The sequence below is a fragment of the Pseudophryne corroboree genome, chromosome 1 (assembly GCF_028390025.1).
Source record: "Pseudophryne corroboree isolate aPseCor3 chromosome 1, aPseCor3.hap2, whole genome shotgun sequence".
Taxonomy (NCBI): Eukaryota; Metazoa; Chordata; class Amphibia; order Anura; family Myobatrachidae; genus Pseudophryne; species Pseudophryne corroboree.
This window is the reverse complement of record NC_086444.1, coordinates 210,473,418-210,499,779: the sequence shown is the minus strand read 5'-3', so window position 1 is coordinate 210,499,779 and position 26,362 is coordinate 210,473,418. Positions and strand designations below refer to the sequence as shown.

At 44.7% G+C, this 26,362-nt stretch overlaps 1 protein-coding gene across 1 annotated transcript in view; it reads left to right on the top strand.

Annotated features, from left to right (window-relative positions):
- The window catches only part of LIX1 (limb and CNS expressed 1), a 278,166-nt gene that overhangs the window by 134,302 nt on the left and 117,502 nt on the right, over window positions 1–26,362 (top strand). The window contains exon 4 of the mRNA XM_063964057.1: window positions 23,587–23,682. Within this exon, the coding sequence (XP_063820127.1) occupies window positions 23,587–23,682 (96 nt within the window). The remainder of the gene's footprint in view (window positions 1–23,586; window positions 23,683–26,362) is intronic.

The window sequence follows — 26,362 nt, the reverse complement described above, 5'->3', positions numbered from 1 at the left end:
GGAATCAGTTTAAATGGACCAATTTTAAACAGCACATTCTATCATTCTTCACCTTGACAAAGACCTCGGCAGGAGGTAGAAACGCGTTGGTGGACAACAGGGACTGAGAACGAGGGAGCAGCGGAGGACGGACCATTCCGGTACAGCGTGGTGTGGGGGATTCCCGGGTTTCCCTATACCAAAAAAACCCGCAAGCCGGCTTTGAACTGTTCTAACAGTTCTCATATTCTGGTAATTCTATATATATATATATATATATACCATCTTTTTCTTCCATGTCACCTATGTGAGTACTTACTCCCGGAATTGGTGAAACTATCTGTGGAGCGCAGGATAAGTCCCCCTATTTTATATTGTTACTTTGCATAGACAGGTGTACAACTCACGCATTTACTAAGACTCTTGTTTAAAACCACAATAGAGCACGGAGCAAACTCGAATTAAAAAAAGAATCAGACAGGCCTGCCTATGAGCAGCGTGTTCTGCAGAAGCCTGTACAGATCAGTGTGGTCCGTGCAGTGCTTCTGTGTGTGTTACAGTATAAATGGTTAGGGGAGAGGGCAGCCATGTTGACGGGCCTGGGTGTGGAGCAGAGTAGGAGCATAGTGCCTAAATGAGGCCGCATATCTCTTAATTAAATCTAAGGCGTGTACTAGCCATTGGTGGCTCTGAAGATGGCATTTGGTAATGGCATTGGTGAACTTCCCACTAGGCACGTGAGGCCTAGTGGGAAGTTCACCGATGCCATTACCACTCTACTGTAGCATACAGCATCTTGAGTGCAAATGAGTAGGACTGCTTCTGTAAGCTGTCCTACTTAGTAAATATGCATACATAATTAAATATAAAACAAAATGTCATAGTTCATGGCATTATTATTATTATTATTATTATTATTATTATTATGTGAAATTGAAAATAATCAAATGAGGGCTTATAACCAATCAATGAAAATAATAAAATTAGACAGAGGGGCAGCCTTTATTGTTGTGCCTAGGAGCACCATGACCCCTAAATTCGGCCCTGGGTAATGGGGTAATCAGCAAGGCTTTGTAAATTTGGGCCTGCAGTATACTGCAATACTTTATATGTCCTCCATTCAGCCTATGGTAAATTGCAAAGATACTTAAACCTTTTGGAAATTGCCGTTTCCACATGGTCTTACCCTGAATAAATAGACCTCTAACCTTGACAAAATTAATAAATAACGTTGTGGGTTTGAAGGAAATATTCACTACTCCAATGCTATGTTTTCTTTAATTTAACATATTAAATGAAAATCTCTCAGAAGATTCTTAAGTTATTTGCATTCTCTCTATCACTGTATCATAATGATCAATATAGTGAGAGGAGCCATTTTAATCTGTCTCTTGTTAAACTACTTCCTCTGAGGTTAGGAGCTCATAGAAGGCATTGGCAGTGATTTATCTTCCCGCTTCATTGAAGTAATTTGACCTTGCAGTAATAACGTTTGGATGGTGAATGGTGTGCAGGATTGTGTCTAACTTCTGGGTGGCAGGTAAACAACTTTCAGCCGCAAGACTGACCTGCAAGTTGTAGGCTGCACAGAGCTGTTTTGTTCCAGAGATAGTGTTCCTCTGATATGTTACTATAATAATGCTTTAAGTATGAAGTACTGTATGCTTGCAACACCTTATAAATACAAGAGTTATCTAGTTATTTAATGGTTTGACTATCAGTATACTGCCTTTTTTTTTTTTTTACAAAATCCAAATATTAATTCACTGTTTTAACCAATGTAAATAGATTTTGTGCCAGAAACAATTTTTTTCAGCTTCAGACTTTTACCTCTGTGAACAACAGGACATTCTGAGCATATTGTGATTTTTTTTATCAGGTTGTTATGTAGCCACTGCTAATATTTCTATAGGTTGTTGTGTAGACACTGCTATATTTCTATAGGTTGTTGTGTAGCCACTCCTATATTTCTATACGTTGTTGTATAGCCTCTCCTATATTTCTATAGGTTGTTGTGTAGCCACTCCTATATTTTTGTAGGTTGTTGTGTAGCTACTATTGTATTTCTATAGGTTGTTGTGTAGCCACTCCTATATTTCTATAGGTTGTTGTGTAGCCACTCCTATATTTCTGTAGGTTGCTGTGTAGCCACTATTGTATTTCTATAGGTTGTTGTGTAGCCACTCCTATATTTCTATAGGTTGTTTTATAGCCACTACTATATTTCTGTAGGTTGTTGTGTTGCCACTATTATATTTCTATAGGTTGTTGTGTAGACACACCTATATTTCTGTAGGCTGTTGTGTAGCCACTGTTCCCAGTGGGACTATTATATCGGAAGTATCGTGAGAGTCAGGAACACTAATACAGTTTAACAATTATTTATTACAATATCATTGACAAGAATAAAAATATACTTATCCACGTTCCTCAAGGCAGTTATACAATATAATCAGAATCCCAGCATAAGGTGTGGTCCTAGGGAGCCTCCTGTCGCTGTGTAGCTGTGTTGCGCCTAGGTCTTGTCAGTCACAGAAACTCTGTTCCAATCTCAGGTCTCAATAGAGGCTGCTATCAGTCTGACGTGACCGTCTATTTAACCTAGAATTCTAGGAGGTGGTCAAAGGATCATATCTCCATACACGTCATTGGAGTCCCTGGTCACTCGTACAATATTGTGAAAACTATTGTATTGAATTTTAATGTAAGACAAATAGCCCTTTACCTTTGCGTATTTTAGATGTCTAGGCCACTCGATCATAGGTAACATCTATTTGTTGACCACTAATAGACCTATTGTCTGGCCTAATATGTAAGCTAAAAAGGAGAACAGTTTCTTATTAACAGACTATAAAGAACAAACAGCTTGTTTCTACAAAGATGGATAATGAAAGTCTTACAATACAATATATGGATATGTGTACACATTTTATACATAGAAGACAAACAGTTAGCTTTAGGTCAGGAATCAATACTGTTACAGCCACTCATATATTTCTATAGGTTGTTGTGCAGACACTCCTATATTTCTATAGGTTCTTGTGTAGCCACTCCTATATTTCTATAGGTTTTTTGCATAGTTACTTCTTTTAGAGATATGCGCCGGAACATTTTGATGGATTTGGATTTGGCTCTGATTCGTCATATGGTTATGGATTTGCATTTTTTTCAAAGATTGGCAGAAAAAGCTAAAATTACATAATTTGGGCCTTTTTTGGTTCCTAGACTATTATTAACCTCAGTAACATTCATTTCCAGTAATTTCCAGTCAGTTTTGACCACCTCACAGCCCACAAATTTTTTTTGCTACCAATAATGGCCAGAGGCTGCAGCGAGCTGGCTGGTTACTAAGCAACAGAGCAGTGGCACAAACACACGGCAGTTTATAGCACATCTATGAAACATTGCCACAGCATACTGGGGTACAGCGCACATAACCATACAAACAATAGATCTATATATTTTTTGTTTTTTTTTAACTTGCAGCTTGGTTCAAGCTGTTTGGAATCACAAGGCTTATAGAGGCATGTGCATACAGCAGAGCATTAAGATAAAGTAGTACAATTTACAGCAGAGTACAGTGCAGCATATTACAGCTTGGAGCGTGTCCCTATACACAGTCATTATACAGAGCACAACCACTTGTGAGTCTGGAGTCTCTGGACATAGCACAGCCAATACAGCAGAGTACAGCGCAGCATACAGCAGCATGCAGCGTGCCCCTATACACAATCACTATACATAGCACAGCCACTTGTGAGTCTGGACACAGCACAGCCAATACAGCAGAGTACAGCGCATCATACAGCAGCGTGAGACGTGCCCCCATAAGTCACTTTAGAGAGCACAGTTACTTCTGGAGTCTCGGCACTACCAATACAGCAGAGCACAGAGCAGTATTCAGCAGCATGTGTGAGAATGAAATGGCGCCGAGTCCCGGCCACAGCACCTTGTATAGAATTCACATCCCATGAGAATCTGATGCCGGGTGGATGACATTCGGCCTCAGAGTGGGATCCGAGTCTGACAGGAAAAGCCAATCCACAGCTCGGGTGGACCTCAATCCCAGGAGTTCGGAGCGGTTCGGACTCCCTGGAATCCAGACCCCTCCTCTCTAGTTTCTATAGGTTGTTGTGTAGCCACTCCTATATTACTAGAGGTTGTTGTGTAGCCACATCTATATTTCTTTAGGATGTTGTGTAGCCACTTCAGCATTTTTATAGGTTGCTGTGTAGCCACTTCTATATTTCTCTAAGTTGTTGTGTAGCCACTCTAACATTCTATAGGTTGTTGTGTAACCACTTCTATATTTCTGTAGGTTGTTGTGTAGCCACTCTAGTATTTCTATAGGTTGCTGTGTAGCTACTCCTGTGTTTCTATAGGTTGTTGCTTAGCCACTCCTGTATTTCTATAGGTTGTTGTGTAGCCATTCCTGCATTTCAGCAATTTGTTGTGTAGCCATTCTTGTAGTTCTATAGATTGTTGTGTAGCCACGCTTGTAGTTCCATAGATTGTTGTATAGCCACTCCGGTATTTCTATAGGCTGTTGTGTAATCACTGCAACATTTCTATAGGTTATTTAGTAACCACTCCTGTATTTCTATAGTAACACCAGTGTTTCTCTGTAGTAGAACATGTTAGGATATGGTGCGCTCTGTGCCTGTCTCCTTCTACACAGCAGTCTATGGGCGCATCCCCTAGTGTTAATTCCATAGGGCCAAGAGTCACTCAGAGGCAGAGCTGTGTGATGTAATCCCTTCTCCATCTTAGAGTGAGTAAAAGAGACTGAGTCCTGATGTCTGCATGCGTGCAGAGCTGAGGCCGGGAGCGGATCTCAGCTACAGAGACTCACAGCGTTCCATTGCATGTATCTCGGCTCCGGAGCTGACACTGAGCCAGGCGCCGCATCGTCTCTACTGCGGGAGTCAGACTGCACGGCTGTGCAGTCCTCCATCACTCACCACCGAAGACAATTCCTGATAAGTACCGCTACCACTGCTGTTACCTTGTATGATATAAGGGCCCCTAATTGCCTATATCAATATTACATCTGAGTACCTGTGTTCACTGAATGAACCTGCATTACTGTTTAAGTCATTAAGTGTGTGGACTGACGTCACTGCACCAGGCAATTCCAATACACTCTGCCAACAGAACACAGCTGAAAAGCCTGGGTCAAACATCATATTTGTTGATGGTGGTGGTGTTCTTGTATGCATTTACATAGGATGTTAACGGAGGGCGGAGCTGGACACCTTGGATCATTAGCCCCCCCCCCTTCCCACCTGCTTCATAATGGCATCAATTGTGCATCTATCATAGAATCGCATCAAATTGGCTCCTCCCTCACCCAATAGAATCGCAAATCGTGGCGCGAGGTAGTGAGGCTACAATCGTGGGGGAAAAAATTTCCTCCAGGGGCGGTTTGGGGTGCTCAGAAACCTCCTCTGCATACACCCCTGAAAGCTGCTTCCAAAAGTTCCCAAGAATGTATGTGCATCATTTTATTCATTCATTCAAACATGCCTGACAACAAGAGATGAAAATTTTGTTTTGGGTGGAGAGTTGCTTTAAAAGTGTGTGCAGTGAAACTGTGGAATTGTGAAATATCAGTAACAGAGGATTACTGGTGCAATTCTGTAGTATCAGTGCCTCTCTGGAGAATTCCCCTCAACCAGAATTCCTGGTCAGAGTCTTGTGAGAAGGCTGCCAATGCAGGAAGCTGCTGCAGCCAATCAGTAACTCAGAGATCCTTCTGTTGGCTATGGTGTGAGAATCAAGTCAGGCCAGACATGAGATGAGTGGTTTGAAGTAAAACACTGAAATGTTGGAAGGTGCAGGAATGCTACTCGGTGAAGTGCTGGTACGGCAGACGGTTTGTGCTTTAGCCACTCTGAGAGAAAACTGGAGCTCCCTTTGTTTCTGTAATTAGTACAGGAAGCAATGCCCATTGATTATATAATAGTGGTGGGGTTGTCACTAGGTCTCATTGGTCCATAATAGAATTCACTAGGACAATTTGCCCACAAGACAACGTTGATGATGGCAGTTGTCACATCATTAATTATTGTTACCTCTATATTATTCATATACAGCAATAGCTACTTAATGTTATGACACTGGGTGGATTGCAATTTCTCTAGGACCATCATCTCATGTATATTATCTCTAGGCCACATAGGCCAAGCTCTAGTCTGTGTGACAGTGCTAGTTTGTGTGGTGCTTTCTTACTTGCAGTCTGTGTCTTCAGTGTCTGTCCTTATTCTGTGCCCCAGTCATAGCTCCTAAAGATGGGAGAAGTGGGCAATTGGAGAACCAATCAGCATCTACCTAACATTTTATAGAATGTACTTTATAAATGCTAGATAGAAGCTGGTTGGTTGTTATGGGCAACTTCTCCTCTTGTGTCACTCTTTAGTAGCTTTGATACACATCAGCCTCATAGTAGTGTCATTGAACCTGACTGCTCATACCCTTGATGCAGAAAGGGATAAAGAGCTGTTTTCTTCACTCTCTCTCACTGAAGGGTCTATTCATGAAGCAGTGAAAAGAGTGGAGAAATGTGCCAGTGGAAACGTTGCCCATGCAACCAATCAGCTTTGAAGTAACATTTATCAAGTGCATTCTATAAAATTCTATGTAGCAGCTGATTAGTTGCCATGGGCAACTTCTCCATCAGCTCACTACTCCACTTTTTTCACTGCTTCATGAATAAAACACCTAATCTGGGTGTCTGAGACAATGCCTACAGCATAAGCAACCTAAACCAAAGCTCACAGTCTCCTCTTTGTATATTAAATAAAGGCAGTGTAGCATAATCTCTTGGAAGCTATTGGAAATGGAAATGTTATAAAATGATGTTGCAGCTAATATATGAATATAAATCTAGTCTTGTAAAATTCCTATGTTTGTTGTGATTGGCTGTCACTTCCAGTCTGACATCTCTATCCATGGCATTTCCTCTGTCCTGCTATGTTCCTCTGGGATCGGTATGAAAAGCCGGTGGGCGGGATCCCGGCCGTCAGTACAGTATACCGACAGCGGGATCCCGACCACCGGTGTGCCGGCAGCGGTAGCCACACAACTAGGGGGGCTATAGATTTGTACACAACTCGGCCTCATCACTACTTGTGACTAAAGGGGAGTAACTGGTGGTGACTGGGCATCACACACAGTCTGTTTATGGACTATGTGCCATTGAAATTGCGGGCTATGTAATGTTATATACATGGGTAAATACAGGTTCCAATGTCTAGGATGACAGTCAATAGGTTGACCCCATATGGTCGACAGGTAAAAGGTAAACAGTGCTTAAGGTCGACAGGTACTAAAGGTCGATGTGGTCTTAAGGTCAATATGACAATGGTCGACACAAGTTTTTTGGGGGTGTTTCATGTTTTTCCAACTTTTTGCTTGATTTACTATCCAGTGGACTATGACTGGGAATAGTTACAGTACCTGTGGCGAGTGCAGCGGTAGTGGAACGAGCCACCTTGCCAGAAGCGTTAAAAAAAATTGCGTTGAGCTTTTTTTGTGTCGACCATTGTCATGTCGACCTTTTGACCCTGTCAACCTAAGACATGTCGACCATATGGTGTCACCTAATGACTATCTGTACAGTGTAGATGTTCTCCACCACACCCGTTAAATACGCCTATTTTTAGATAAATCTTTTGCTCTAGAGGTAGGGCTTGGGTGATGATGATGCATTAGATATGACCACACACATGGATGACTAAATCGCACAAATCTAATTTAATGGTGAGCCAAACAAACACATCACAAGAGCACACAAAGGATCATTTCACTTTTAACACTTGTCCTATTTGGTCCTACAAACTGCAGATGAGGGTACAGACCCACCTCCCCTACCCGCAAACACACACACGCACATGCACTTTTCCAGTTATGTGTTTCCGATATAATTTTAAGTAGTAAATCCATAAACAGTCAATGGTCGAGATGTATCTAGCCTTGGAGAGAAATGAAGTGAGGAAGTTGGCAAAAAAGTCAGCACCTGTTATTTATCTAGCACAGTTTTAGAAATGACAGAAGAGAATTGTTTGCATTGGGCACCAAGTCCACGCTATCTCCAAGGCTTGATACATCTCCCCCTATATTTGCAAAGTTTGTGCTAGTTTCCAGGAGCAAAAGCCATGCAGAACAACCTGTGCTGTAGAATGTGTAACAATATAATTTATTTGCAGCAAGTACATTTAGCTGTAGGTTGCACTGCACAGTGACACAGCAGCACCCTGGTGAAAGAATCGCTTACAAACCATCATGGTTTGGAATATACACCCAACAGTTGCAGATATTGTTAGGTCATGCTCACTTCTGCCAGTATTTTCTTAACTCTAAATGCATCGAAAAATTTATAGCATGGGAATCCAGAAACATTAACACGGTGCCGATGAAATATTTATGCTGGCTTTTAGATATCCCAGAGGAAAGTCGCGCCCAGAAGTCTACTCCTTTTAACCATAGAAATCTTCATAAAAATGATTAATTACCTGAAATCACCATCCAATATCAAGGAAGAATAAATCAATGGCTAAAGAGACTGTCACTTTAGTGATGTGTTTCTTTAAGTCGTATGATTCACAAGTGCAGTTTATTTGTGTGATTTAATAGGTAATGTGATGATTTGAAAATATAGATGTGCTGCAAACATCATTAAATAATGTATAAATGGGTGAGAATAATTAGACGTAAATATAAAATGACTATGAAAGAGAACGTTATTGCATTCAAACATTGGTGCTGACTATTATTTATATAGAGCCAACATATTTCCCAGCGCCATGCAGAGCTCCATGCTTATACTTCAGTACCATTTATACAAAGGGACTTATATAGAGGTGGACATATGTGCTATGCAGTCTTATGTAGAGCATAGTCAGAGACATCTTTAGATGACTCAAAAACATAAACCAGGTTTACAAGCTTAGATTAGCTTAGATTTTGGACCTCATTCATGTTGGATCGCAATACTCCGAAAATTGCAAATGGGTGCACACTCTCTGCGCATACTCTCTCAGTGCGATTGCATCCTGGAAGGGTGGGATCTCACTTTGATTGACAGCAGCAGTCGTTGGGGGAACCTCGACGCCGTATTTTGTGGGAGTGGTTCGGACAATAGGGGCATGTCCGGACCATTTTCGGGGAGGCAGCGTGACGTCACATGCGGCCACTGCGACCAGAAAAGTGGCAGCGGTCTGGTTGCATACGAGGCATGCAAGAGGTCAAAACTAATTTCAGACTAAGCGATACGATCGCAATTGATTTGCGATCACATCGCTGGCCGCCAATTAGCATGCTGAGTGGTCTGGCCCTGTGCTGGGCGGCCCCCAGCATACGATAGGAAGTAGTAGCAGATTCTGCTTCTGAACCTTAATGGGGTCCATTGTGTGCAAATGTGAGTTAATAGCATTAGTAGTAAAACCTGCATTACCCTATTTGTATAAAATATAATAATATAATGAAATGTCATATACTCAAGAGAGAGTAGTGTCCTAATAATTATTAATGGATGCAAAAGTCACTTTATTAAAATACAACATGCAATTAAATTACCAACAGGTACAAAATACAAATAAAATGAAATGCAAACATCTAATTTTCCCTTTTAAAATATGAGAGTCTTCTTTCCCGCAGTAGTCCAAATGGATATGGCAATAAAGCAATGTAATAGGACTGCTGCAATCACATAATATTGCTGCATTAAATGAAGTACGATCAAATGGAGGGGTAAACATGCAGGTTGCCAAACAGCAGCAATTAGATATTGCTGCTGATATTCATCATCATCATCATCATCATCATCATCGGACATCATTGTACTTGCCCTGCAGCACCTGGTTGCAAGTGATACAGCACCTAAGTGGAGAGTCTGCAGTTTCACCACACTTAGCTTGTTTTGTAATTATGTGAGCATACCGGAGTTGTGCTCAGCATATGCTTGTCCACCCCACTTCACCAAGTGTAAGGAGACAGAAATGATATGTAGAATGTATTTATTTGTATATAGTTTTTATGTGAATTACAGAAATAACTGACATACATCCAATTCTAATGGGCCTATTCATTATTGGGGGGTTGCAAAGCCCGCCTCCTGCGCAGCGAGTGCACTGCAGCCATGTGCATGTGTGCCCTCGGGTAAAGAAATGTCTAATCCTGGAGATGTTGTGAAGGGGGAGAAAGGGGCTAGATGTGGGGAGTGAAGGCGATGGAGGAGCTGAGGGTGACACCCAGGCAGTGGACATGTGGAACAGAAGAGAGCATGGTGATGTCCACAGTGAGCGATAGATGGGGAGGTATGGAGGGAAAATGATGATGATGCTGATGCTGCTGCAAATTGGTGTAAATGACTCTGCCAGGTACACATAACAAACACTTACTTGACACTTGTGCCATGTTGTAAACCATTTATTTTATGTGCAACTGGCACATTCACTTTTAGTAGTGATGAGCGGGTTCGGTTCCTCGGAAACCGAACCCCCCCGAACTTCACCCATTTTACACGGGTCCGAGGCATACTCGGATTCTCCCGTATGGCTCGGTTAACCCGAGCGCGCCCGAACGTCATCATCCCGCTGTCGGATTCTCGCGAGATTCGGATTCTATATAAGCAGCCGCGCGTCGCCGCCATTTTCACTCGTGCATTGGAAATGTTAGGGAGAGCACGTGGCTGGCGTCCTCTCCGTTTATTGTTGATGCAAATATTTGTGCTTGCTTATTGCTTAATTGTGGGGACTGGGGAGCAGCTGTATAATATAGGAGGAGTACAGTGCAGAGTTTTGCTGATCAGTGACCACCAGTTTTATCCGTTCTCTGCATGAAAAAAACGTTCCTTATCTGTGCTCAGTGTGCTGCATATATCTGTGCTCACACTGCTTAATTGTGGGGACTGGGGAGCAGCTATATTATATAGGAGGAGTACAGTGCAGAGTTTTGCTGATCAGTGACCACCAGTTTTATCCGTTCTCTGCATGAAAAAACGTTCCTTATCTGTGCTCAGTGTGCTGCATATATCTGTGCTCACACTGCTTAATTGTGGGGACTGGGGAGCAGCTGTATTATATAGGAGGAGTACAGTGCAGAGTTTTGCTGACAGTGACCACCAGTATACGTTGTCTGCCTGAAAAACACTCCATATCTGTGCTCAGTGTGCTGCATATATCTGTGCTCACACTGCTTAATTGTGGGGACTGGGGAGCAGCTGTATTATATAGGAGTACAGTGCAGAGTTTTGCTGACCAGTGACCACCAGTATACGTTGTCTGCCTGAAAAACACTCCATATCTGTGCTCAGTGTGCTGCATATATCTGTGCTCACACTGCTTTATTGTGGGGACTGGGGACCACCAGTATATTATATAGGAGGAGTACAGTGCAGAGTTTTGCTGACCAGTGACCACCAGCAGGGGCGGATCCAGAAGAAAATGAAAGGGGGGGGGGGGCACCATAATATGGGAACAGTAATAGTTATATTTACATGCACCTAAGGCACGCGTGCTCCCAGATAAGGAGTGTGGTTCTCCTTTTGAAAAAAAATAAAAAAGAAGTCAGTGATCGCGCTGAGCCCAAAAAAAAGTGGGTCCCACGGACCCCTCACTTTTAAAAATTGGGGTCCTATCTGTCCTTTTCTGGGTCCCATCGGAATGAAGGTTCATATTAATCTTATTAATTATTCAAATATAAAAACAGACTTGATTTGGACACTACAAAAGTATTGAGAGGGGGAGGAGGGGGTGACAATGCTGCTGGGCTGTGTAGCCAACAGGACACTCTGCCCCAGAGCTGTAACTAGACATTACACACACTGCACCAGGTAGAGCACGTTATACACACTGCGCCAGGTAGAGCACGTTACACACACTGCGCCAGGTAGAGCACGTTACACACACTGCACCAGGTAGAGCACGTTATACACACTGCGCCAGGTAGAGCACATTATACACACTGCGCCAGGTAGAGCACATTATACACACTGCGCCAGGTAGAGCACATTATACACACTGCGCCAGGTAGAGCACATTACACACACTGCACCAGGTAGAGCACATTATACACATTGCACCAGGTGGAGCACGTTATACACACTGCGCCAGGTAGAGCACGTTACACACACTGCGCCAGGTAGAGCATGTTACACACTGCACCAGGTAGAACACGTTACACACACTGCGCCAGGTAGAATACGTTATACAGACAGAGCCAGGTAGAACACGTTATACACACTGCACCAGTTACAACACGTTATACACACTGCACCAGGTAGAGCACGCTATACAGATTGCGCCAGGTAGAGCACGTTATACACACTGCACCAGGTAGAGCACGTTATACAGATTGCGCCAGGTAGAGCACGTTATACACAATGCGCCAGGTAGAGCACGTTACACACACTGCGCCAGGTAGAGCACGTTACACACACTGCACCAGGTAGAGCACGTTACACACACTGCACCAGGTAGAGCACATTATACAGATTGCGCCAGCTAGAACACATTATATAGATTGCGCCAGGTAGAACACGTTATATAGATTGCGCCAGGTAGAACACGTTATATAGATTGCGCCAGGTAGAACACGTTACACACATTGCACCACTTAGTGTTCTATACACATTGCGCCAGGTAGAGCATGTTATACACGTTTTATATGGTACTAGGGAGTAGCGACAGAGGTAGCAGGGAGAAGGGACAGAGAGAGGCACCAGGGAATAGGGACAGAGGTAGCAGGGACAGAGATAGGCACCAGGGAATAGGGACAGAGAGAGCAAGGAGTAGGGACAGAGGCACCAGGGGGTAGGGACAGAGAGAGGCACCAGGGGGTAGGGACAAAGGTAGCAAGGAGTAGGGACAGAGGCACCAGGGGGTAGGGACAGAGGCACCAGGGGGTAGGGACGGAGCCGGCACCAGGGGGTAGGGACGGAGGCAGCAGGGGGAAGGGACGGAGGCAGCAGGGGGAAGGGACGGAGGCAGCAGGGGGAAGGGATGGAGGCAGCAGGGGTAGGGACGGAGGCAGCAGGGGGTAGGGACGGAGGCACCAGGGGGTAGGGACGGAGGCACCAGGAGGGTAGGGATGGAGCCGGCACCAGGGGGTAGGGACGGAGGCAGCAGGGGGAAGGTACGGAGGCAGCAGGGGGTAGGGACGGAGGCAGCAGGGGGTAGGGACGGAGGCAGCAGGGGATAGGGACGGAGGCAGCAGGGGGTAGGGACGGAGGCAGCAGGGGGTAGGGACGGAGGCAGCAGGGGGTAGGGACGGAGGCACCAGGGGGTAGGGACGGAGGCACCAGGGGGTAGGGACAGAGGCACCAGGGGGTAGGGACAGAGGCACCAGGGGGTAGGGACAGAGGCACCAGTAGGTAGGGACAGAGGCACCAGTGGGTAGGGACAGAGGCACCAGGGGGTAGGGACAGAGGCACCAGGGGGTAGGGACAGAGAGGCAGGAGAGTGTGCAGCCAGAAACCCCACCAAATAACTCCCTCCAGGGACCAGGCCCCCACTGCTTACCATGGACACTGTGAGCAGCAGCGCTGTCAGGCCGGGGGGTATAGTCCCATCCGTATGAGGCCACAATGCCGCCAGCATAGAGTCACAGGATGTGGCCAGGGGGGAGCGGAAAACGCGGAGGGGGCGGCCGCATGGTTGAGGAGGGAGAAGAGGGGAATCAGCGGGGAGTGCGGCGGCATCCAGCCAGAGGGACAAGGGACCGAACTGCCCCCACCTCAGGTACAGCAGCGGAGTTCATCGTGGGGGGGAGAGCATGCGGAGCAGAGGAGGAGGGGAGGGCGGGAGATCACACTGTTCATGGTCTCCGCCTCTTCCAAGTTCCTCCCTCCGTTCCGTCCCTCCCACCGGACTGATTGACAGGACAGGACAGCGCTGCGGCTCACAGCGCGTCCTGAGTGAGTCGGGACCCGGCGTTTTTTTATGTTTTGTGTCCCCATATCAATTCCTGGGTAACGACAGGGGAGGCACGGGCACGAGTGCCCCCCCCCTGGATCCGCCAATGACCACCAGTATACGTTGTCTGCCTGAAAAACACTCCATATCTGTGCTGCATTGTAGTATATAGTAGGAGTACAGTGCATAATTTTGCTGACCACCAGTATATAATATATAGGAGTACGGTACAGAAGGCCACTGCTGTACCTACCTCTGTGTCGTCAAGTATACTATCCATCCATACCTGTGGTGCATTTCAGTTTTGCACAGTTTGCTGACCACCAGTATATAATATATAGCATTACGGTACAGTAGGCCACTGCTGTACCTACCTCTGTGTCGTCCAGTATACTATCCATCCATACCTGTGGTGCATTTAAGTTTTGCACAGTTTGCTGACCACCAGTATATAATATATAGCATTACGGTACAGTAGGCCACTGCTGTACCTACCTCTGTGTCGTCAAGTATACTATTCATCCATACCTGTGGTGCATTTAAGTTTTGCACAGTTTGCTGACCACCAGTATATAATATATAGCAGTACGGTACAGTAGGCCACTGCTCTACCTACCTCTGTGTCGTCAAGGATACTATCCATCCATACCTGTGGTGCATTTCAGTTGTGCGCAGTATATATAGTAGTAGGCCATTGCTATTGATACTGGCATATAATTCCACACATTAAAAAATGGAGAACAAAAATGTGGAGGTTAAAATAGGGAAAGATCAAGATCCACTTCCACCTCGTGCTGAAGCTGCTGCCACTAGTCATGGTCGAGACGATGAAATGCCATCAACGTCGTCTGCCAAGGCCGATGCCCAATGTCATAGTAGAGAGCATGTAAAATCCAAAAAACAAAAGTTCAGTAAAATGACCCAAAAATCAAAATTGAAAACGTCTGATGAGAAGCGTAAACTTGCCAATATGCCATTTACGACACGGAGTGGCAAGGAACGGATGAGGCCCTGGCCTATGTTCATGGCTAGTGGTTCAGATTCACATGAGGATGGAAGCACTCATCCTCTCGCTAGAAAAATGAAAAGACTTAAGCTGGCAAAAGCACAGCAAAGAACTGTGCGTTCTTCCAAATCACAAATCCCCAAGGAGAGTCCAATTGTGTCGGTTGCGATGCCTGACCTTCCCAACACTGGACAGGAAGAGCTTGCGCCTTCCACCATTTGCACGCCCCCTGCAAGTGCTGGAAGGAGCACCCGCAGTCCAGTTCCTGATAGTCAAATTGAAGATGTCACTGTTGAAGTACACCAGGATGAGGATATGGGTGTTGCTGGCGCTGGGGAGGAAATTGACAAGGAGGATTCTGATGGTGAGGTGGTTTGTTTAAGTCAGGCACCCGGGGAGACACCTGTTGTCCATGGGACGAATATGGCCATTGACATGCCTTGTCAAAACACAAAAAAAATCCGCTCTTCGGTGTGGAATTATTTCAACACAAATGCGTACAACACGTGTCAAGCCGTGTGTTGCTTTTGTCAAGCTGTAATAAGTAGGGGTAAGGACGTTAACCACCTCGGAACATCCTCCCTTATACGTCACCTGCAGCGCATTCATCATAAGTCAGTGACAAGTTCAAAAACTTTGGATGACAGCGGAAGCAGTCCACTGACCACTAAATCCCTTCCTCTTGTAACCAAGCTCCTGCAAACCACACCACCAACTCCCTCAGTATCAATTTCCACCTTACACAGGAAAGCCAATAGCCCTGCAGGCCATGTCACTGGCAAGTCTGACGAGTCCTCTCCTGCCTGGGATTCCTCCGATGCATCCTTGAGTGTAACGCCTACTGCTGCTGGCGCTGGTGTTGTTGCTGCTAGGAGTCGATCGTCATCCCAGAGGGGAAGTCAGAAGACCACTTGTACTACTTCCAGTAAGCAATTGACTGTCCAACAGTCCTTTGCGAGGAAGATGAAATATCACACCAGTCATCCTGCTGCAAAGCGGATAACTCGGGTCTTGTCAGCCTGGGTGGTGAGAAACGTGGTTCCGGTATCCACCGTTAATTCAGAGGCAACTAGAGACTTGATTGAGGTACTGTGTCCCCGGTACCAAATACCATCTAGGTTCCATTTCTCTAGGCAGGCGATACCGAAAATGTACACAGACGTTAGAAAAAGAGTCACCAGTGTCCTAAAAAATGCAGTTGTACCCAATGTCCATTTAACCACGGACGTGGACAAGTGGAGCAGACTCAGGACTATATGACTGTGACAGCCCACTGGGTAGATGTATTGCCTCCCGCAGCAAGAACAGCAGCGGCGGCACCAGTAGCAGCATCTCGCAAACGCCAACTCGTTCCTAGGCACGCTACGCTTTGTATCACCGCTTTCCATAAGAGGCACACAGCTGACAACCTCTTACGGAAACTGAGGAACATCATCGCAGAATGGCTTACCCCAATTGGACTCTCCTGGGGATTTGTGACATCGGACAACGCCAGCAATATTGTGCGTGCATTACATCTGGGCAAATTCCAGCACGTCCCATGTTTTGCACATACATTGAATTTGGTGGTGCAGAATTGTTTAAAAAACGACACGGGCGTGCAAGAGATGCTGTCGGTGGCCCGAAGAATTACGGGCCACTTTCGGCATTCAGCCACCGAGTGCCGAAGACTGGAGCACCACCAAACACTCCTGAACCTGCCCTGCCATCATCTGAAGCAAGAGGTGGTAACGAGGTGGAATTCAACCCTCTATATGCTTCAGAGGATGGAGGAGCAGCAAAAGGCCATTCAAGCCTATGCATCTACCCACGATATAGGCATAGGAGGGGGAATGCACCTGACTCAAGCGCAGTGGAGAATGATTTCAACATTGTGCAAGGTTCTGCAACCCTTTGAACTTGCCACACGTGAAGTCAGTTCAGACACTGCCAGCCTGAGTCAGGTCATTCCCCTCATCAGGCTTTTGCAGAAGAAGCTGGAGACATTGAAGGAGGAGCTAAAACAGCGATTCCGCTAGGCATGTGGGACTTGTGGATGGAGCCCTTAATTCGATTAACCAGGATTCACGGGTGGTCAATCTGTTGAAATCAGAGCACTACATTTTGGCCACCGTGCTCGATCCTAGATTTAAAACCTACGTTGTATCTCTCTTTCCGGCAGACACAAGTCTACAGAGGTTCAAAGACCTGCTGGTGAGAAAATTGTCAAGTCAAGCGGAACGTGACCCGTCAACAGCTTCTCCTTCACATTCTCCCGCAACTGGGGGTGCGAGGAAAAGGCTAAGAATTCCGAGCCCACCCAGGGCAGTCTGGAGCGAGTGCTGACATCTGGTCCGGACTGAAGGACCTGGCAACGATTACTGACATGTCATCTACTGTCACTGCATATGATTCTGTCACCATTGAAAGAATTGTGGAGGATTATATGAGTGACCGCATCCAAGTAGGCACGTCAGACAGTCCGTACGTATACTGGCAGGAAAAAGAGGCAATTTGGAGGCCCTTGCACAAACTGGCTGTATTTTACCTAAGTTGTCCACCCTCCAGTGTGTACTCCGAAAGAGTGTTTAGTGCAGCCGCTCACCTTGTCAGCAATCTGCGTACGAGGTTACTTCCAGAAAATGTGGAGAAGATGATGTTCATCAAAATGAATTATAATCAATTCCTCCGTGGAGACATTCACCAGCAATTGCCTCCAGAAACTACACAGGGACTTGAGATGGTGGATTCCAGTGGGGACGAATTAATAATCTGTGAGGAGGGGGATGTACACAGTGAAAGGGGTGAGGAATCGGAGGAGGATGATGAGGTGGACATCTTGCCTCTGTAGAGCCAGTTTGTGCAAGGAGAGATTGATTGCTTCTTTTTTGGTGGGGGCCCAAACCAACCAGTCATTTCAGTCACAGTCATGTGGCAGACCCTGTCGCTGAAATGATGGGTTCGTTAAAGTGTGCATGTCCAGTTTATACAACATAAGGGTGGGTGGGAGGGCCCAAGGACAATTCCATCTTGCACCTCTTTTTTCTTTCATTTTTCTTTGCATCATGTGCTGTTTGGGGACTATTTTTTTGAAGTGCCATCCTGCCTGACACTGCAGTGCCACTCCTAGATGGGCCAGGTGTTTGTGTCGGCCACTTGTGTCGCTTAGCTTAGCCATCCAGCGACCTTGGTGCACCTCTTTTTTTCTTTGCATCATGTGCTGTTTGGGGACAATTTTTTTGAAGTGCCGTCCTTCCTGACACTGCAGTGCCACTCCTAGATGGGCCAGGTGTTTGTGTCAGCCACTTGTGTCGCTTAGCTTAGCCATCCAGCGACCTCGTGCAAATTTTAGGACTAAAAATAATATTTTGAGGTGTTCAGAATAGACTGAAAATGAGTCGAAATTATGGTTATTGAGGTTAATAATACTATGGGATCAAAATGACCCCCAAATTCTATGATTTAAGCTGTTTTTGAGGGTTTTTTGTAAAAAAACACCCGAATCCAAAACACACCCGAATCCGACAAAAAAATTTCAGGGAGGTTTTGCCAAAACGCGTCCGAATCCAAAACACGGCCGCGGACCCGAATCCAAAACCAAAACACAAAAAACCCGAAAAATTTCCGGTGCACATCACTAACTTTTAGACATAAATTCATTTAAACAATTTCTAATACAGCAGAAACAATTCCCCAACTTATGTAAAAAAACATACATATTTATTTTTTGCTTAAACATGATCACAAAGTCATAATCTATGCCCCAGCGATGAATAAGCACCAGTCTATATCAGTGTAGACTTCACAAATAGCCAATCACAAGTGGTTCATAATATGTGCTGGTGTGTCATCAGCATAGAGGTGGCACTAGACGGACCAAAACAGTTGATTTGTGAGGAGGTATACACAGTAGCGGATCTTGCCACGGGCAAGCAGGACTTGTGCCTGGGGCGCCACCTTCCGGAGGGCGCCGGCATCATCCGGAGGGTGCCGGGCAAGATCCGCTACTGCTGTGCCCCCCGCGGCCCGCTGTGTCCCCCTGGTTCCCCGCTGTGAAGGGAACTAGACGCTACGCGTCTAGTTTCCCTTCGTGGAGAGGACCTTTGCTGTGCGGTGCGCAATGACGTCATCGCGCACCGCACAGCATTGTGGGACTGACAGACGCTAGGGGTCATAATTGACCTGTAGTGTCTGTCTATGGCAGATCCGAGGAGAGAAGTGGCGCTACTCTACTGTACAGGGGGCGTAACTGACCACGCCCCCTGTATGAAAACACGCCCCTATTTCCCGCCCGGGGCGCAAAAGGGCAAGAACCGGCCCTGGGTATACAATAAGAAGAATGTAGGATATATCCTTGTGGGACTACCATGGGTATAGAGAGAGGAGGCGGGTCTTAGTAGCAGCAGTGTGGTCCAGATGAATGAGCAGAGAGAACTGACCCTTAGGGTTAAATTTACTATGCAGAGCTTTTTCAAAGCTGCCATATCTGCAGTGGTAAAAGACAGTTTAAAAATATGGATAAGACAATGGCACTTAGTGGATAAACAGCTGCCTAAATGGAATCTGGTGGAACCCACCCACCAATCTCCTATATAATTGCCCAGATCTGTCACTCTGTAACTGTGTGGCTAACGCTGGGCGTGGCTAGGAGCTCTTATTGGGTTAGCAGCAGGTCTAGCACACCCAGTCCACAGCTGATTAAGCGAGAAACGCCCTCCCACACAGATTACATCCAACGGGAGGCTCTGCCCTTTGGCTGCTGTGTGTTCCCAGAGCAGGATTAACAATGGGGCTGATGGAGCTGCAGCTCCAGCTCCATACCCCAAAATAGGCCCACTGCATCTGCAGCAACATACCCTCCAACAATTTACACAAAAAAATCGCTACAAATTCTAAAAGGGGGCATGGCCACGGGTACAGTGGCGTGGCAACGCAGCCTTTCCAATACTTTCAATGTAAGTTTGGAGAGCCAAAAATTGGTACAGACCATAAAAAAAAAGGTCCTGTACCTGCCAAAAAGGTACAGCTGGAGGGTATGCCACTGCATCTGCAGCAAGTCTATGGTGGAAATTTTATTTTATGTATTTGGATGAAAAATATGTCCATATTCTGGTTTTATTGGAAAATAAATTGTGACTTTTTTTTTAAAGAAGTATTACACTATATACGTTCTTTTTCCTTTTTTATATATCCCGGTGACAATTTTGCAAGTATCTTCACGCAGAGAAGAGGTCTATATGAAAACCAAAGCAACTGAGGACACTCCTTTGAAAAATTCAAGTTTGTTGAGGATACATTTGGACTGTTATACATCTGCAGTGGTATCATCTGCTGGATTTTAAAGGGAAATTATTATATTCACTTCAAAAGATGCTTTTTTTGTGTGAATATAGTTAATGCTTTAAATCTAGTTGCCTAAACTGCAGCAGTTGTGGCTTCATTTAAAAGCAGTGTACAGTACATTTAGCCCTTAGACTTCACAGAGAGAAGATTGTCTATGACTTTAGCAAGGGCAGTCTCTAGAATGAATGGGATTGAAGGGGGTCATTCCGAGTTGATCGCTCGCTAGCTACTTTTAGCAGCCGTGTAAATGCATAGTCGCCGCCCATGGGGGAGTGTAATTTCGCTTTGCAAGTGTGCGAACGCGTGTGCAGTTTCTTTGCATCTCCGGACTTACTCAGCCCTTGCGATCACTTCAGCCTGTCCGGTCCTGGAATTGACGTCAGACACCCGCCCTGCAAACGCCTGGACACGCCTGCGTTTTTCCAAACACTCACAGAAAACGGTCAGTTGACACCCATAAATGCCTTCTTCCTGTCAATCTCCTGTGCGAATGGATTCTTTGTTAAATCTATCGCCCAGCAACGATCCGCTTTGTACCCGTACGACGTTGCGGTGCATATGCATGCGCAGTAGTAACCTGTTCGCTGCGCTGCGAAAAATGCCAGCGAGCGATCAACTCGGAATTACCCCCAAAGTCAGACTGGAGTGGTTTAGGGAGAAGGTGAAGGACAGGAAGCTTGTGAGTTACTTATTTTGGTGAAAAGGAGGAGAGAGAGACTTGGTGGTAATTAGAAAGGGTCAAGCGAAGGGTTGTTTGATGATTTCTGAGACGATGTTGTTTTGTACTGTATAGTGCAAAATAGAGAAAAAAGTACATAGAAAAATTCATTGGAAAAAAAAATCTTTGGTTGATTTGAGTTACAAACACGAGTTGTCAAACAATTAGGATATATTCAGCAATATAAGTAGTAGTGTAATCCAACATGACACAGTGGAAGTTTACAAATATTACCAGTCAACAACATTTTGAAGTGGCCTTCATCACGGCATGATTCCATATAAGTATATCCAAGTAATGCCAGTTTGCATTTTATTTCCATTTCGTTGTAATTTGAAATATTTTTATAAACAGGGCGTGTTCAACTCTGTCCCAAAAAACATTCCTATGAAATTCTATTTGATGTTTTAGACATTGGCATTCTTTCTGAAGTATCAAGGCAATACTGGATGACTTTGGGAGGCTGTATAAAATAATCTTGCTGGAACAGTAAGAACTTTGACTTGCAGTCTCTTTCTCCATGTTTTATATAGCAGAAATTTATATTGTTCATAATTCCAGTCTGAGAAATTGTTTGTGTCATCATACTGATTTCATTAAACATGATTTTTTGTTTTTGTTTTGTTTTATCAAGTTTCCAATAATTAGAGGCTCCGTTCACTCAACCCAATTTCAGTGCTTGGAGTTGGTTGGATTATGGGGCTAATTCAGACCCGATCACTACGCACAGCAGGCGATCAGGTCTCAACTGCGCATGTGCCGCAGTGCACATGTGCATGCCAGAGATGCGATCGGCATCTCAGTCCAGTGGTGGCCTCTGCCTGATCGACAGGCAGAGGCGTTCGTTGGGCGGGTGGGGGCAGGCCAGTGGCGTTCGGCCGCCGTTTCGGGGGTGTGGTCCGGACAATGCAGGCTTGCCCGAACCTTGCGAGGGGCGAGGGCAGTGGCGGCTGCGTGACGTCACATGCAGCCGATGCGACCAGGGACGCGGTGAAAAGTTGCCTACCAGCACAGCAATGCTGCGCAGGCAGGGACTTACTCGCCGTGTGTGATAGCATCGCCGCCGTGCGATAGAATCGCACCCGTGTGGTGGGGGGAGGGCCAGATATGCGGGGCGGACTAGCCCTGTGCTGGGCGTATCCCAGCATGTCAGGGTGGCTGATCGCAGCCGTGCAAAATGATACAATTTATGTATCAGTCGCACTGCATGTGCCATTATGGTCTTTTGAAGGGGGTCACAGGAAGGATTTATGTATCAGAGTTGCACTGCACGTGCCGCTATGTTTTTGCGATGCGATGGCAGTCACAGGGAGGATTTATTTGCAAAGTGAGTGGTGGTCAGAGAGTGTTTACGAGAAGTAAAAGAGTAGTGGCAACTCAAATGAAGGCATGTTGTGTCCGTTTCAGGGGGGTGTCACAGCTTGCGACTGCAATCCTGTGTTCAGTAAACATGTCTCTGGCATCGTACTTGTAACAGTCATGCTGCGCCATCATAGGGTTTTTATGGAGGTTGATTATCGACCGATGTGTGTGCAGTGTCTGCATCTTCATACACAAATGGTGGATCTGAGGTGTCTCAATACCCAATCACAGCTGCGATTGCATTTGTGTACATCTCCTGAATCAGGCCATTTACGCTCACCGCACCATATATCATAGTGAAGACCTCATTTATTTTTTAGATAATCCGGTGCACCAGTAATGTGTCCCTTACTCCAAAAACATCAAATTCCCAGATGTTAAGAACAGAGAGAGACATTTTAAAATAAAAATTAAAGACTTTATCAAATGAATGACAATAAGGTAGAAAATGGGGGATCCGGTCTGAAGATCGACAGTGTCTAGGTCGACAATGTTTAGGTCGACCACTATAGGTCGACAGTCACTAGGTCGACATGGATGGAAGGTCGACAGGGTTTCTAGGTCGACAAGTGCTAGGTCGACAGGTCTAAAGGTCGACATGAGTTTTTCACATTTTGTTTTTTTTGGGGGATTTTTTCATACTTAACGATCCACGTGGACTACGCTTGAAACGGTAAAGTGTGCCGAGCGAAGCGGTAGCGGAGCGAAGGCACCATGCGAGGGGACGCGGTGCACTAATTTGGGATCCCGGTCACTCTACGAAGAAAACGACACCCAAAAAAATAAAAAATTCCTCATGTCGACCTTTAGACCTGTCGACCTAGCACATGTCGACCTAGAAACCCTGTCGACCTTCCATCAATGTCGACCTAGTGACTGTCGACCTATAGTGGTCGACCTAAACATTGTCGACCTAGATACTGTCGATAAAACGAACCACACCCAGAAAATGGACAGTGTAGTCTAAAAGAATATCATTCACTAATTGTTATGTGGTTAGTCTGACAATAATAATTACAGAATCAATAGATAAAATGTATGTGTGGTAATAGTTACATAATCAAATACACATATTTTATTTAACTGACTGTTCACGTCATCATTGTTAATTGTCTTCTGTCTTATTGACATATTAAGCATACTGTAGTACTGAATGGTCAAAGGTGCCAACCTAGTAATATATTTTATACACTGAATCTGAATTAACAATATTTTTGGACATTCTGTATGTAACTTCACATCGTTACAGTTACTGTTTGTAACACGTAACTGTTTTATTTCTGTAGGGGAATGTAAATGATGCAGATGACCCCAGTACAAGTATTGGCGCCTACCATTATATGCTGGAGACAAATATTGGTAAAACAATGCTGGAATTCCAGGTTAGTACCAGGAGGTAATAGAAATTGTACTCATCTCTAGACTCTACAGCTAGTAATTGTATAGTTTACTACAAGGACCAACTGCTTAAGAATAACTGATATAACTGAACAGGTAAATCTGAAAACAAGGCTTTGATTAAGGGGAAAATGGTTCTTACATTTATAGGGGAAATTTAGAAAATGGAACGAGCTCATTAATATTAATAACATGATCAATAATCTACACAGAAGACAAATATTTGGAAATATAACACAGTTAAAGACAAATTGGGTCAAGAACATTTAATATTAAAGTTATGAAAAATAATTTATTGGATATCTCACTTTAAGCTCTTTTGTCCATCATTTGAAATCAAGTCTGTGGTTCACTTTTATACTATAGTTTCAGTCTTAAGTCAGAAATGTCCATTAATTAGCAGAAGTAACAGTACCAGTATTCATCCTTGTAAGGGTCGGCAAACGTCAGTGTATTAACCGACAGTCAGTAAACAATTTAAATTTATACCTGTCAGTTAGAAACGATTAGTGGTCATTAAAAAATAAGCCCCTACACCTGACTACATTACCACACATATGTGCAGTAGGCATATTTTTACATTTGTATAGAGTTGTTAAAGCCTTTTAAAATTCTTGAGCCCCAATTTGTTTTATTTAATGCTTCAGTTCTTCTGGATAAATATTAAGACAATATATTGATATGTTAGTAATGAAATTATAGCCTTTTTTTCTTTTGTGTCCAAAATTCTAACAAAATATTATATTTAAAAGGTTTTACACCCCTGATTGTTTCATGTATAGATACAGATGTAGCCATGCTCATCTTACTGCGTGCAGCATGTTGTATCAGAGCATGCTGCATGGCATGCCAGTCTGTGACTATTTGCAGCCGGCAATTGCTTCATTCATTCTTTTAGTAATTAATGGAGCAATCGCCATCTGCAAATAGTCGCAACCTGGCATGCCATGCAGTAAGTCATGTTGCAGCACGCTACATCTGTATAAGGGTGGCCAATCGACATGATCACCCGCCGACAAGCCCGAAGGAAAGCCGCCCGTCACCTGCTGCCGAGCCCGAAGGAAGTGTCCCACCTGCCCGCCCCCGTAGTTTGGTGAGTTACAGTATGTGTGCGGTGCGGGCGGGGGAGACAGGCGGACGCACAGGAAAAAAGCCAATCCTGGGTATCCCGGGATTGACCATTTTTCAATCCCGATACCCGGGATTGAAAGAATGGCCCGGGATTGACCACCCTAATCTGTATATGCAGCTATAGTGTTACAGACACTTAGGGCATGATACTGAGCAGCAGCATCTATTGACGGTTGTCCGTTTGTGGAAGACTGAGATGCCAAATTTTAGAGCCCATCGTGCAATATTTATTTATATATTATTTATTTATTAGCAGTTTCTTATATAGCGCAGCATATTCCGTTGCACTTTACAATTAGAACAACAGTGATAGAACAAAACTGGGCAAAGACAGACAGACATAGAGGTAGGAGAGGCCTGCTGCAAGCTTACAATATAAATCGGGGTGTCCGTCAGTCGCACCATCAATGATTGCCCTATAGCAGGTGCAGTGTCTCCGCCTTACCGCGGCCTGCTATGCCTGCGACTGTGCGTTTGTGAATGCAGCTGCTTGCACTGATACACCTGCGATGCTTCCATTACAGTCCCACTGAACAGACCATTTCTACATGCACTAGTAGCCACCTCCCAGGAATGCCCTTCATTTCCCCCCCATACTTCTGATGTCTATCCCTACTGAAACAGCATCTTCAGTATGTGCATACACGCAGAGTAACGCATGCTCTGTACAAGATTGAAGGATCTTTCACGCATGCACAGTTGCAAAAATCGCTCAACTATGTTAACATGGGCATGGCATGCAGATTGTGTGCAACGCAGAATCGGGTCCTTATCCAGGTTTGATGTATAAAATGGTACCGATAGTAGACACTGAAATATTACCTTCTAACAAATTGTCCATGTTACTGATGATAAACAAGCAGAACTGTTACTTAGCGCTGTGTATTTCACTGTCTATATTTCTGTTTTTCCCATCTTAGACCAATCACATACTAGAGTTAATCTTGTTCTTTGTTGTATTGTTTTTCCATCTTTAAAAGGGGGAATGTACATTGTACAGTGCAGATGCAGTGTGGGTGTTGTTAAGCATTATGGGAGTTCATTGTGCACCAGATGTTCTAGATTTTTTTTCCTGAGCTTCTGTATGATGTGTGTTATTAAATATATTCATCATATCACGGCTGTGTCTAGTCAAGCATTATTTCACACACATCTAAGGTATCCATCTTTGGAATAAAGGCACATAATAATCTTTCGCCTTTGTTAGCCATCTTTGGGAATGCAACACATAGGGGCAAATGTAATAGGCTTTGGCATTCTGTAACTTTTGTGCTTTCTGCAAATTTAAAGTGCCAGTATTTAGTAAGGCAAAACAGGTTGGTTTTAATCTGACTGCGACTGTAACTTATCAGAATCTGAACAGTTTTGGAATCCTGCAACCTATTACATTTGCCCCATAGTCTATTACCCTGTAGTATCCATCTGTGGAGTAAGAGGCATTGGTCTAACCCATACCTCCCAACATGACCCTCTCTAGGAGGGACAAAATGTTCTGCGCCTGGACTTTTCTCTTAATTTGTGATTGCTATCACC